This window comes from Myripristis murdjan, chromosome 24 (assembly GCF_902150065.1).
Source record: "Myripristis murdjan chromosome 24, fMyrMur1.1, whole genome shotgun sequence".
NCBI lineage: Eukaryota > Metazoa > Chordata > Actinopteri > Holocentriformes > Holocentridae > Myripristis > Myripristis murdjan.
Window position 1 is genome coordinate 11,860,226 of NC_044003.1, and position 13,840 is coordinate 11,874,065.

Genomic DNA, 13,840 nt, shown 5'->3' on the forward strand with positions numbered 1-13,840 from the left:
CAGTTTATTCAGCTACTGTTTACTGGATTATGCAATTATGTAGTTTGGCTGTTAAATAGCATTTTTATTATTAGGGTTACAATTACAAAATAAAACCCTTGGACACTTGTTTTCCCACCTGAGTCATAAAAGCCACTGGCTTATTAAGTCTCATCCAACCTCCTCTGGATGTAACAGAGCAAAATTAACATTAGCACACAACATTTCCATCATGCTGTAATTTCAGAGCCACTGGTCATACCATGACTCTTTTACCGTGTAGTTAGATATCTTGAATTCAGATTCCCGAGTTATCATAATTACACTTGGCTTCTGAAAATATAAATCTGACTGGTGAAAAATGGAGTTTTAGTACTGCAGTATTGAACTTGATGCCATACACACACTTACACACACACACACAGTGGACGCTGGTGGCATATTAAGAATCAGAAATCCTTTATTGATCCCTGAGGAGAAACTGAGGAAAATAAAATTATGTTGAGAAAGTGCAAACAAAATGTGAGCTGTCAGGAAACAAAGATGAGGTGGCTTATGCTTTCTTGTGCATATTTTTATTCTTGTTATTAGCATCTTTCACATGACATGTTACTTTTACAACAAATGGTACAAAAAGTTATATAAACTGACTACTCTTTAGGTGTTAGGGCTAAAATATTCCAGCATCTGCAACTTCACATTTGGACTGGGGTCTTTCATTGTAGGTTGGGACCTCTTCAAGTCTCCTCAGGACATCTGTACCTTCAACCACTTGGCTACAAAGAAAGAAAATAAAAATACAAGAAACTAGATCAATAGTATCGCTAAAAACTAACTACATTTTCCAGAGATGGTGACATCGATCCTAATCTGGTGAAAGTGTCTGAGGTCACACAAAAATGGGGCCATAGGCAGTGACACAAACCCAAAGGCGACATATTTCCTGTCCATCCAGGGAGCCGGCTGCAGGGTGATGTAGAACTGGGATCCGTTGCTATGGGGACCTTGGTTAGCCATTCCCAAAATGCCCCGCTTAGTGTGGAAAACTGCAAAGCTCTCATCTGAGGAAACAGAGAAGACACACACACACACACACACACACACACACATAAAGTACAGACACACAGGTTATTTATGTAAAGTGTTGCTGTGATCTATAAACATCAGTGCATTTGCATGGGAACACTGTATATTTCCAAGGACTTTCTGTGTCTACACCTCCAAAAGTTGCTCCATAAATCGACTCGCCTCCGTCACCTTTTTTTGCCAGAGAAATATCTGCAATATTGAAAAACAGTATTACCATGTGACAAATTAGTTTGCATTTCCTCTGGAGATAGATATATGTTCAGTGACAGCAGTTCAATTTGAACGAATGCTAAAATAGGACATCAACATTTGACATTTTGACATTTGACACAGTGATATTAGGCAATTCTGAGTCAGATATGACATTGTTACAAGGCTGTTATGGCCATACCTCCGCCTTGCAGCCAGCCATTGGGCACCACACGGTGAAAAATAGAGCCCTTGTAGCTGAGTGTGAGGCCGCTCTGGGACAAACCTTGCTCTCCTGTGCACAGGGCCTGGAAGTTCTTACACGTCTTTGGACAAATATCTGAGAACAGCTGAGGAGGGAAGACAGTGTGACACTATGACATACTATTCTTTAAATAGCAATTGAGCTACTAATGGAAATTATTAGGCCAATACCTGATCAAGTTAAGTTACCTTTGTTTTAAGGATGACAAAAAAGTTAGAGAGATGAGATAATGCTGGAAACTATTATCTAAGAGGTGTAGGCAAGCAATGTGAATATGAATAAAACTGAATCATATCTCATCTTCCCTCACCTCAAACAATAACCGTCCCACTGGTTTTCCTTGAATCTCAATTTCCATGAAGACAAACTGATGCTACGGTGAAAGGAAAGAGATCAGAATCAGAAATAATTTTATTGATCCCCAAGGAGAAATTGGTGAAGCTATAAATAATAAAATTGCTTTGCATCATAATCAGTTACATATTCTTTTCCCTTCAAGTTGAACTTATATTTACGGTTTTGCTATGGGCCATCAATGACTGTAAATATGACTTACAAACTTGTTAGTCGTCAGTCAGTTGTGTAACAATTGCTAATCCAGTAAAGTGAAGGATGTGTTTGTAATCTGACAGGAAGGGAAGCCTTCTGGTTATTATTGTCAGCCTAACATGGCTCTAAATGGAAAAAAATATATATATATATGATGTAATTGTGACCAAAAATGTCATATATGGAAGTCAAAAACTCGCTTCCGATGCTCGATCGAAGGAGGATGAGCTTTCAAACTTGGCACCCTATCTGTCTTTGTCCTTATTTATTTTATGAGGATGTAGTCAACTTGCCCCTGTATTGCGGAGGTGTTTGGAGTAGCAGTCTTCAGCGAGGGCCAGATAAAATGCCTGCGGCCGGTAGAAGGTGAACTCCCACTGATTTCTCTTAGCCCAGCTGGCCAGATCCCTCTCATTACCAAGGAGATGGCCATTCAGAAAGCACATCAGGTTACTGGAGAACTCCCACACTTCACCACGCAGTTCCTTAAATCAGAAGTGTTGACAAAACGGATGTAGTCTGATTCAGCACATACTGGTAACTGTGACATCAAACCACAGCACCCATCAGCCAAATACTGGCAGTGTACATCTCATCTCGGCAAACTGCTGTGGTTGGTACATTTGCTTTCATTATTCATAACAGCATTATTCATCATTCATTTTAGATGAGCACATTACAGCTTCCCGACCACGGCCATGGATAGTTTTATTCTTTATAATGTTGGATTTGCAGAAATTGTACCCAGAGGACCTACCTACCCTTTTCTTGTTCCACAGATATGTGTGCCAGTCACATTCAAGTAATGGCTGAATTGTTGGATCCAAAAAATTGCTAGGAGAACCCTGTTTCAGTTCCTAATGCAGAGAGGAAAACAGGTACGAGTGGCGTTCACGTTCATTTAAAAGCAAATCACAAACCGCACTGTGACATTATAATGATCGATTTACCTCAGCAATGCTCTTGGCAACATGAAAACTAGGTTCTTTAACCAACCCGACGATTTCTATGTGCACTTTTTTAGCCATAACTTGCTGTGTTTACAATGGCAGGCAACGTCTGTAATTAAGAGCGTCGTATCCATAGTAACAGACATTTGGTGGCCCGCAAATGTGACGTTTCAGTTTGAAATTCCGGGCTGCGTTCCAATTCGCGAAATTGACCCCAGCTCTTCTGTCTTGTTTCTTTGCATTACTGTTGTTTTGAACGATTTCGAAAGTGTAGACTAGACTGTTTGTAATAAACCGACTTTTTCACTCACATTATAATTACTCTTTAGTTGTTTTCTGACGTTAGCGATAGTTAATAGTGATAGTAAGGAGTAGCAGTGAAGAGGGATACTGAGAGAAGGAACAGGTTGGAACGCGGCCTAAAGGCGCCACCGTTTGAAAGCAGGCTAACATGGCTAGCTAACCGGCTAGCCCCTTGTGTTGCGTTGTGCGGAAATGCACGGTTTTTCTCGTTGTGTTAAAGCCGGTGCCGACACACTGAGGTTGTGATGGGTGTGCAGGATTTGTGGTCTATCCTCGGGCCGGTTCGTGAGTCGGTACCGTTGTACAGCCTGAGTGGAAAGACCCTGGCAGTGGACTTGAGTTTGTGGGTGTGCGAGGCTCAGCATGTCCAAGCAATGATGGGCAAGGTGACAAAACCTCACCTCAGGTAACTTTAATGTGCTGCAATTTTTTTTTTTTATTCCCTTGTAATCACGATGTCTCTGCTGCCTCCGTGCATTGCCAGTGTCTTAAAATTAACTGTTCCATCCGTCGACATGTAAAAACTCTGTTATTTGTGCTCCAGGAACTTGTTTTTCAGAGTGTCGTCGCTCACACTAATGGGGGTCAAACTTGTGTTTGTCATGGAGGGAGAGGCCCCTAAACTCAAAGCAGAAACCATGAGCAAGAGAACACAGGGAAGGTTTGGAGGCTTCAAGAAGGCTGCCCCCAAGTCGGCAAGCACACAAAGTACCAGCAGGGGGCGCTTCAAAGCTGTGCTGAGAGAGGTTGGTCGGTTCTCAAAGACACACTTGTTTTAGCCTTCCTGCTTAATCACTGAACCAAAACCTCCAGAAAATGATTATTATAAAGTTTATGTGCCAGGTACTTTATGGATCTTGTTGACTATTTCAAATTCAAATTCAATGGGGCTTTATTGGCACAGGAAACAGACATTTACATTCCCAAAACAAGTACAAACAACACAAAGTGTACATTAAACAGCGCAACTGCCATAAAAATTATATATACAGATAAGTAATAAAATAATAATTAAAAAAGAAAATATAAAAATTAAAAGAAATAAAGTAGAAAAATAATTGGGAACTATACAAACACTGCAACCTTTTTTTAAATGAATGTATTTAAAGCTATTTGTTCTGTATGTATGTACAGTATGAATGTCTATGTACAGAGATCAAATGGTCACTGCAGGAATACACAGGTGATCGACCACCTAAATAGCCCTTTAAATAAAACATAACCTTCCTGTCTTACACATGAAAGTTCTTGTGGGAATCATGTTTTTTTTTTTTTTTCTTTTTTTTTTTTCCGCTCCCCTCACTACTACAGGTGTGGTTAGGTTAGGGTTAGGGCCCTAGAGCAGAGCGAAGTTTTTGAACATTATAGGCTAAATGACATGGTGTAGTTCCTCAGTGTCATCCAAAACAACTAAAGCAAATGTGTGTAAAATGTTGAATGTTCAATGGGGACAAATCGACCTCAAAGATAATAAGAGTTTAAAAGAGAGAAATATTTGATGAATTGAAGAGATAAAGCTAGAATTCTTTCTTTCTTTTATCTTTGCAGTGTGCAGAGATGCTGGACTACCTGGGTGTGCCGTGGGTGACCGCTGCTGGCGAAGCTGAGGCCATGTGCGCCTACTTGGACTCCCAGGGCCTGGTGGATGGCTGCATCACCAATGATGGAGACAGCTTCTTATATGGCGCCCAGACCGTCTACAGAAACTTCAACATGAACACTAAGGTAATCTTTAAGTACCCTGAAGAGCTGGGAATATAAGATTTCTGTTTATCAATGCACATATGTCATTGATTTCTGCTGTTTCTGTTTTTCTCATAATTGGATCCATTATTCCAAGATATGGAAGAGCGAGATGCGGTACAAACTAGTCAAGCTTGTTAACTAATGTCATTTTCATCCTAAAAGTACTGATCTCATCAAATGCACTCATGTAACATCTTTTATTGAGCAAACTGGGCAAAAAATACTTTCATTTACTGGTCCTTCTGTTGATTCCAGCCATCCCAGTTGTATAGTATCTCCTCTCTCCTCCCCTAGGATCCTCAGGTGGACTGTTACAGGACATCACGAGTACAAACTGAGCTACATCTGTCCAGAGAGGATCTTGTTGGTCTGGCCATCCTTCTTGGCTGCGATTACATTCCGAAGGTAAGAAATAAAGTGACGTGAAATTCGACAGATCAAAATTGCCAGTCTAAAATAACATTACATGACAGTATATTTTCATTCTTGCATAAGGGAATACCAGGAGTTGGTAAAGAACAAGCCCTAAGGTTTATCCAGATGTTAAAAGGACAAACACTTCTACAGAGGTAGGACTAAAAAAAATATAATATGAGCATTAATTTCATTGTATTTTTAAATGCATATAAGATACATAAATGTCACAATTCTTTTTTCCTCTCATAGGCTGTGTATGATGTAGCATTGGTGCACTTGTAAATAGGGGTGGGGGAGGGGATCCATACTGTGTAGTATTGCCATATTTTGTACAACACATGAACGCCAAGTACCGATATTGTTTCGCCAAGAATTGATGCAACATTTATGACAGATTTTTATGACAGAGTTGGTCAATCTGCCTGCTTGACAATCCCATTTTGCTGCAATAAAAATGATTGAAGTGAGATGAACAGAAGAACATTTGTCTTTGTGTTATTACATAACACAAAGACAAATTTTTCCCTTGGAGACATAAACTGCAGTTGAAAAAAGGTTATAAATTGCAATATATCACGATCCTCACCATATTGCAAAATGTTTAAAATCACAATACCATCATATTGTGACTTACATATCGTATTGTGGGGCCTTTGGTGATTCCCACCCTTACTTGTAACCTCTCTGATAATTTCAGGTTTGTCCAGTGGAGGGAGGATAATGCATGTGTGTCTGGGGAAGTTGTGAAGAAGGTTCCTCACTGCCTCGTGTGTCGCCATCCTGGTGAGTGGTGCCCTGCTTTGAACTCTGACCTCTGCTCCTGATCCCGATAAGAGGTGTGAAGCAAACGGCAGGTCTCCCCAGGAAGACGCATCTCACACGTGGCTGACTCTCACATTAGCGCATGTTAACACATCCACTAATGTGAGAGAAGTTTCTAGCCTGTGAATACACCCATGGCACTGTACCCAGGAGTGTATTAGATTTAAAGTTATTTCTCTTTTATTTAGAACTGGCTTTGCTCTTGTTTCTTTGATTTTTCTCAGCTGTGTGTTTACTCTGATTGGTCTCTTTCGTCTCTCAGGCTCAGCCAAGGCACATGAGCGAGCCGGCTGTGTGCTTTGTGACAGTAAACGCTTTTGCCAACCTCAGGATTTTGACTACCAGTGTTCCTGTGACTGGCACCGCAGTGAACAGACCCGCCAGGCTGCCTCTGCTGAGGCCAGCATCAGAAAGTAAGCCCCTTTTTCTTAATCCACACCGTTTATTTATACCGAAAAAGTGCCTCATACGCTGCTGTATCACAAGCTCCATTTTTAGTTTACAGGCACATTAAAATTTGTACTTTTTAGTAAACAGACATCAAAATCAGTCAAAAAACTGAATCGAAGAGAAATATTAGCAAAGCTGGAACATTAAAGCAGCACAAAAAGATGTCAAGAACACTTAATGAGATATAAACTTGCGTTGATCCAAATTACTTTTGAGAAGTGCTTTAAAACATGTCTACAAGATGATTAAAATATTTAAATACATGATTGCAGAGGCAATTTAAAATGATTCTGTTTAATTTATTATTTAAGTTCTTCATTTTTTCCCTCAGGAAAACAATGGCAAGTGGACACTTCCCTTTTACTGAGGTACAGTTGTTGTTTTTTTTTAAATCTGTCATTGTTTATGAACAGTTATAAAAATGTGTGTGATTTCCTGTTTTTACTATGGACAGTGTATTGCATTTTTCAGATCATCAATGAATTTCTGATCTCTAAAGATAAGTCTGTGCCAAACTTTAAAAGAAGAAAGCCAAACATGCTGATGATGCAGGTAACATGTTTATTTAAATAATTCAGATGTTTGTTTTTTCAGTTGTTCACAGAGTGCAAAATGTGAATGCTTGCATTTTGTTTTTTCCAGAAATTTGCCTATGACAAAATGGAGTGGCCTAAGCACTACACCAGCGAAAAGGTTCTGGTCTTGATGACCTACACGGAGCTGATGAACCGAAAGTGTGGTAGAGAGGCATCTTCGCAAATTAAACCCCTCCAGTAAGCCCTGCATTTTATTTTAAACAAATTTCTAATCACACAATATGTATCTCTGTTGAAATATTATTACTTAAAATGATTATATCAGTGCACATAATATAATATGAGGGACACTTTCCTTATTTTATTATTATTCTTTTTTTCATAACAGAATATTTAAACCAAGAGTGAGAAACGCAGTCGCTTGCTATGAAGTCGTCTGGAACACACCAGGTCAGTTTAAAGACATAACACAAAGATTTTACATGTATACAGTCACTCATCAGTTGGTAATATGATTACGATATGCTCTCAATATAATCAAGTTGTAACCAAGAAGAGGTCATGGTATTTCAGCAGCCATCCCGTGAGTTAAGTGGCATAAGTGACACACAGCGAGGGGAGGTTGGGGTGCAGGGTGCTCGTCACCGGGTTGTCTGTTAGTGACTGGCTGTGAGGTGGGGTTCAGAGGCGACAGATCAGTCACAACAGCCACTAGGTGCTAAACTGGCTTCCTCCCCGGGCTGGGAAATCTGTCATATCAAAGTCCACCTCACTAACAACTCAGAATGACATGGCAGCCTGAGAAAGTCTCAGTCAGATGGCTTGGGATGTTGCCAAAGTGTATTAGAAACACTGAAAATCCAGCTAATGGGTTATGTGATGGGATGTAAAGAATCTATCGTCGCATATCCCACTGACTACATAAAATACTCTAACAATAAACGAAATGACTGATGTCATGGAAGCACAACATGTGGAGTTTGATAGATGCTTTTATCCAAAACACCTTACAGACCATCGAATACCATGGTTAAATAGCTTTGACGAGCCTGTCCTCATAAATGTGCAGCTAAATTTTGCTAAACTGCATGGAAATTTAGGTACATTTTATCTGTGAGAAATGTAGACGAGCAAAATCAGTTTAATTCCCCCTCTAGCACTTTACTTACATCACAAAGATCCCATACACATTTGTAGGTGTACTGAAAAGTTCTACACCAAGGTGGACCATGGTAATGACTGATGACTTTAAGAAAAAAGGAAAAGATGTTTATATTTTAATAAATTATAGTTCTATATATACTTCATTGTGGATGTTTGTATAATTCAAATAAGCTTTCTGATTAAAAACAGATACTAAGTTTTTCCATATTTTTACTTGGACAATTCACAAAACAATTCACCACAAAAAAATGATCTGTTTTCACAAGTTACTGCTATGCTAATGGAAATCATGAATCATATTCAAACATTACATCAGTAATTATCATTAACAGCCACAGTTTGAACTGAAAGTGTCAGATGCTTGTTGCTGGGCTGCTGTTGCTGTTGTGTCCTCAACTGTGTACCTCTGTTTTTTTTGTCTTGGTGCAGAAAAAAGCCTATCAAAGTTGAGTGCCACTCGCTGTTGTAAAACAACAAAAAAGACTTTTTTTTACCATGTTATTGAGAGTGAACTGATCCTGACCTTGATGTCTACCCTGCAGAGCATTACGTGTTTCCTGAGGATCAGCCGGTGGAGAATCAGGATGAGGTGAGGACGGTGGAGGAAGAGTCTTTGTTCCGCCTCGCCTACCCAGAGATAGTGGAGCTTTACCTGAGAGACAGAGCTCTGGCTGAGGAGAACAAGACCAAGAGTAAGACGAGGCTTTATTAATGTCACTCTTTGTAGAGATTACTGATGAGACATAGAGATTGGCAGATAGAGATTATCTTTAGAGAGAAATGCATGTCATAAGATAAAGATGCAGAACGGCAGCTGTATTTTGGTCTAGGGAAATCACCCTGTTTGACAGTAATTCAGTTAATTTTTCATGAGAGAAACGGGAGTCAACCTCCACCCCCAAAAGACATGACAAGCTCAAAGACTTCCCACATTGTGCTGCCGAGGCTGTCCTGATCAAAGGCACCTGAAGCTTTGACGTGTTTTTCAAGGCTGTCTCTTATAGCAGCTCTGACACCTGAAAATGCAGAGTTTGGCAGCTCCTCTAGTTCACACCAAAGGCTTTGATACAGCAGAGGTGTCTGTCTCACAGTCCTCGCTGTCACCTTGGACAGGTTGTGCTTTTGTCACCCTGGTCCTCAATGCTGTAGAGCTCTGCTTCCTAATAAGTACAAGAAGCTTTAGCCACTTGGAGAGCTACCACATTAAATTATGTTCAGTTAACACAGATTTGTGTGTATATAATTCAGACTCTGTTGTTCTGTGTTTATTTTCCTTTCAGAGAAGAAAACTAAAAATAAAAAGGAGAAGCCATCAGACTTTTGTGATGGTGTTTCTGACCTCTTGGCTCAGATGACCATTCAGAGTTCCACTTTAGCAAATGCTGACACTCAACCACAGATACTGCTGCCTGCCATTTCAAACACAGATGAACCAGAAGTGGTGATTGTGGGCACTCCAGTGTCCCACAAACAGCATCTAAATCCCAGAGGAAACCACACCAGCCTGGATGATTTCCCCAATACTCAAAGAGAAGAGCTGCCATCTCCTCTGTCTCATCCATCCTGTAGCAGAAGTACAGAATCAGAGCTTGTCGCTTCACCTTCTGTCTCCGCTGTAATCGACGCGCTGCACCTGAGTGACATCGACTGGGACGCTTTGTCCTTCACATCCTCGCCAAGTCCACAAGCAGCCGCCAACTGCGCCGCAGAGCCCCTGCCAAGCAAAACCACAGATGACCACTTTGAGGAAAGGGAAGCCAAAAACACAAAGCAGAATACCTCAGCTGACGTAAAGAAAATGAAGTCCAAACCCGCTCCGGAGTTGGGTTACACAGAGTGCCCTTTGCGGGACAGGGTTCTCATGAGGAACACGGCACTGTCTCTGAACCACATGGATGCACCCAGTGACCAGGTTACAAAACAGCCACATTACAAGTTAGCCTCCGTCAAATCTATTTCGCTAAATCAAAATCCTAAACGAGACGGAGAGATCCTTACTGAAGGTGGTAATGACACCAAACCATCAGGGAAGCAGCATGTTAAAAGAAAAGAACCTCTAATCGATAAAAGTCAAACTGTGACCAATTCAAAACATTCAGTGCCCTCAGCACAAGCTCAAAGCAAGGCAGGGGACAGTGGGAATGGCACCCAAAAACCACCTCAGAGATATAAATTTGTCAAGGCAGCCATTTCTTCATCCTCTGTGCCACCGCAGAGGAGCCACTCTGACCCCGGTCACACTGACAAGGCCAGGAAGGTGCCTCAGACCAACAAAAAGAGCGTGTGTGCCAGTGTGTGTTCATCAAGCGAGGACAGTGATGCAGAAAACAAGCAGGGTCGACCTCGTGGAAAGGCAAAAATCAAGCCCAAAAACAACACATTGGGTCGCTACCTCAATGACTTCCCACTGAAACCCATTTCCAGACATCCCACAACCAAATCAACTGTGAACACTGCTCATAACTCCCAGTTATTAGGGCCAAAGACTCAGAGGAGTCACAGTGTGGATGTTCAAGTGAAGAGCAGCCATCCAGCCACTGAGGACAAGTTCCAGGACGTCCCACCAGTGAGTGCAGATGAAGATGTGTTAGTTTTGACTCCAGCTTCGCCCGTCACTGTGTTAGATAGTGATGACTCTGTGGTTTGTAGTGAGAGCCCACTGCCGCTGGCAGAGAGACTGAAGCTCAAATTCCTGCAGTAAGTAGCGCGGAGTAAAGACAAGGTTAAAATATTGCTTTTACTGTGCATGTTTACATGATTTTATAGAAGTATTTATATTTCTTTCAACAGACCTTATTTTCACAAGCCATTTTGACATGAAATAGCATGTAAACATAGATGTTACTAATGATATTAAGATTTTTTCAAATTAAGGGTACTAGGGCCTTTACACTGAGGCACCATGCACAACACTGAAACTCAACCTTAATTAATGTCATTTGTAACACCTGTTTACTCTGCTATTTAATGTCGAAATGGCTGTTGTGGAAAAAGTCTATTAATGAATGGACAGAAGAGCAGCCTTTATAACTGAGAATATTATGATACCTGTTTTTTTTATTAAAAATGTGACATTTTGATGGTTATTCATGTTCCATATTGTGAAGCCTATTTGTCAAACTGCCTACCTCCGGGGGTTTTCAGACTTGTTCATGTCCCTGACCCCCAAGTTGACCTTCATGAAGTCACAAGTCCCGTGTTGAACTGATTTTGCCCCACTGGGACCATGATATGAAAAGACATTTTGCTTTATGTGAAGTATTAAATTGTTTTGATGTCATACTTGAACACTGAAATTGATTCAGAGTGGTGAAATTAAAACAATGTTAAAATAATCGCTTGCATACATTTTGAACATTTTTAGTGAATTAAATTATAGGGTGGGGAAATTTCCCCACCGTGGGACTAATAAAGGAATATCTTATCTTATAGGAGTGAAACTAAACTAATCCCCCCTTTTTGCTGAAAACCCACTGAATGTCCCTGAAGGAGCACTTCCTATAAATCACTAAAAAGGGGGAGACAAAGTTTTGCAGTATTTGAGTCCAGTCTGAATTCATCTTACGACCATTTTCTCCAAACCCCATTGTTGTTTGTCACTTGACACTCCGCAGGGTTAACAGAGCAGTCATTGCAGCTGAGGGGGACAGTTTAGGACGCTGGCCAGGTCGTTTTACAACCCTGCAGTGTTGCTTCCCTTGATCACGAGTGACGCGTTACACACCTTTTCAGACATGAAAGGTCTGGCAGGAGCCTGGTGACAGCTGCATCCTCTACCGGTGCGCACACTACAAAAATATGATCTCAGCAGTTCATACAGTCCTGCTGTTGAGCCTTAAAATCTCAATTTCATGAAAACAAATGTGAATCTGATAATTGAGTGCGTTAATTTCGTTTTCCCCAAATTAACTCCTTGAACAAAATGCATGTCACCTTGATCTGTTTTCTTTCAATACAAAACTTTTCTCCTCAACACTGCAAACAAGTAGAATTACCTCACCAAATTGGCAGATGTTTTTCCTCAGATTTTTAGATTTTAACAAATAACTTACATAAGATGTGTGTCTTTGCAGTGATGCCCACTGCAGACTGCGTGCCAGGCTGCAACACCAGCTGGACTGGCTGATGCGTCTGAAATATTTCAGGCAAACACGACATCCTTTGGTGGTGGACAGTCTCGGCGTTTGAATTTGCACTAGGGAGATGGTTTAGGTTTGTGTTTTCCAGGCCTATTTACCTTCCAGACTGAAGACACACGCAGGCCTGACTTGCCATGGACTTGTGAAGATCCCAGGTGTAACAGCATCCTTTCATTCCTTCATTAGACAGATCACATCAAACTGATAATTGTCGCCGTGCCGCCTTTAAAGAGCCATTCGCCACAAAAGGGAATCTAATTATTTTTCTTTCTATTACACATTATCCGTCTATTTGGCCTTATTCACACCCCAGTGGCAACGAACGACGTCCTTCGGGAAGGTCGCATTTTGGCACTTGAGGTTTTCTTTGAACTTTTTTTTTTCGCCTGAGCTGTGAACCCATAAAGCTCCGGAGATCTGCTTGCATATAAAACCCTTTGGCAAAATCGCTTTCCCGAGAATTTGCTCTTATCCTCCCTGAATGCCACTCGTGCTGCCCGGAGCCCCTGTCTCGGGATATTTCTAACATGGATTGTGACCTTGAGGCTGTTACAGCCGACATGCTGTCCGAGTGGAAGCCCGAGGACAACGCGTTTGGAGACGATCAGGACTCACTTCAGTCCAGTTCGCCGGAGTCCTCCTTGGACTCCATGTGCTCCTCACCCGAGATGTGCTCTTGTTCCAGCGGACATCAGGGATTCAAGGATTTCTCATTTGGCTTCGCGGGACGCAGCGCAACACCGACGCAGAGGCAGACCAAGCCGAAGATGTCCATCAAGAGGCGCATGAAGGCCAGCGAGAGGGAGAAGATGCGGATGAGGAGTCTTGCAGAGGCTCTGCACCAGCTCCGCGACTATCTGCCGCCGGATTACAGCAAGAGAGGCCAGCCCATGACCAAAATACAGACTCTCAAATACACCATTGACTACATCAACAAGCTCTCAGACATCCTGAACCGTGCGTAATGAGCGCAAAACGGTTCACTTTTACGCATGAACTCTACTCTCATTTGGACATCTGGTCTGGTGGCAAAGGCCTCTCTGCTGTTTGTTTTACATCCTCTGTTATGAGTTGTGCAACAGGTTTGAAGTAATTTATATAATTTTGTGTTTTTCTTCTTTTTGCCCCTCTTTTATGTAAATATTTCGCATTGGGCACTTGGCAATTAATCTGTATATGAGGCTGCCTTTGTTGTCATTATGAAATCAAACTTTGACAAAAAAAAAAAAAAAGAAAGAAAGA

General features: G+C 41.3%; 3 protein-coding genes across 3 annotated transcripts; 2 read left to right on the plus strand and 1 right to left on the minus strand.

The window, feature by feature from the left end:
- Window positions 1–542: 542 nt before the first annotated feature.
- On the minus strand, window positions 543–3,123 carry ppil6 (peptidylprolyl isomerase (cyclophilin)-like 6). The gene is made up of 8 exons (XM_030047909.1): window positions 3,022–3,123; window positions 2,833–2,928; window positions 2,365–2,556; window positions 1,833–1,895; window positions 1,460–1,607; window positions 1,198–1,257; window positions 905–1,040; window positions 543–755 (listed from the first exon to the last, which is right to left on the minus strand). Exons 1-8 carry the CDS (start codon window positions 3,097–3,099, stop codon window positions 650–652), a joined length of 879 nt encoding a protein of 292 aa, XP_029903769.1. The 5' UTR covers window positions 3,100–3,123; the 3' UTR covers window positions 543–649.
- A 93-nt stretch (window positions 3,124–3,216) lies between these two features.
- Window positions 3,217–11,755, plus strand: gen1 (GEN1 Holliday junction 5' flap endonuclease). Its single transcript, XM_030047908.1, has 13 exons — window positions 3,217–3,730; window positions 3,869–4,070; window positions 4,873–5,049; window positions 5,365–5,475; window positions 5,566–5,639; window positions 6,185–6,270; window positions 6,572–6,722; window positions 7,091–7,127; window positions 7,231–7,311; window positions 7,402–7,532; window positions 7,684–7,745; window positions 9,002–9,151; window positions 9,740–11,755. Exons 1-13 carry the CDS (start codon window positions 3,570–3,572, stop codon window positions 11,158–11,160), a joined length of 2,844 nt encoding a protein of 947 aa, XP_029903768.1. The 5' UTR covers window positions 3,217–3,569; the 3' UTR covers window positions 11,161–11,755.
- Window positions 11,756–12,827: 1,072 nt separating this feature from the next.
- msgn1 (mesogenin 1) lies at window positions 12,828–13,812 on the plus strand. Its single transcript, XM_030047449.1, has one exon. It carries the CDS (start codon window positions 13,126–13,128, stop codon window positions 13,561–13,563), a length of 438 nt encoding a protein of 145 aa, XP_029903309.1. The 5' UTR covers window positions 12,828–13,125; the 3' UTR covers window positions 13,564–13,812.
- The last annotated feature ends 28 nt before the right edge of the window (window positions 13,813–13,840 follow it).

Coding starts and splice junctions, on each gene's coding strand:
- ppil6 (XM_030047909.1), bottom strand. CDS start 3,099: ATGGCTAAAAAAGTGCACATAGAAATCGTCGGGTTGGTTAAAGAACCT. Junction 1,258..1,459: donor TGGCTGGCTGCAAGGCGGAG/GTATGGCCATAA, acceptor TCAATATTGCAG/ATATTTCTCTGGCAAAAAAA. Junction 756..904: donor AGGAAATATGTCGCCTTTGG/GTTTGTGTCACT, acceptor CTTTCTTTGTAG/CCAAGTGGTTGAAGGTACAG.
- gen1 (XM_030047908.1), top strand. CDS start 3,570: ATGGGTGTGCAGGATTTGTGGTCTATCCTCGGGCCGGTTCGTGAGTCG. Junction 7,312..7,401: donor CAAACATGCTGATGATGCAG/GTAACATGTTTA, acceptor TGTTTTTTCCAG/AAATTTGCCTATGACAAAAT. Junction 7,533..7,683: donor TCGCAAATTAAACCCCTCCA/GTAAGCCCTGCA, acceptor TTTTCATAACAG/AATATTTAAACCAAGAGTGA.
- msgn1 (XM_030047449.1), top strand. CDS start 13,126: ATGGATTGTGACCTTGAGGCTGTTACAGCCGACATGCTGTCCGAGTGG.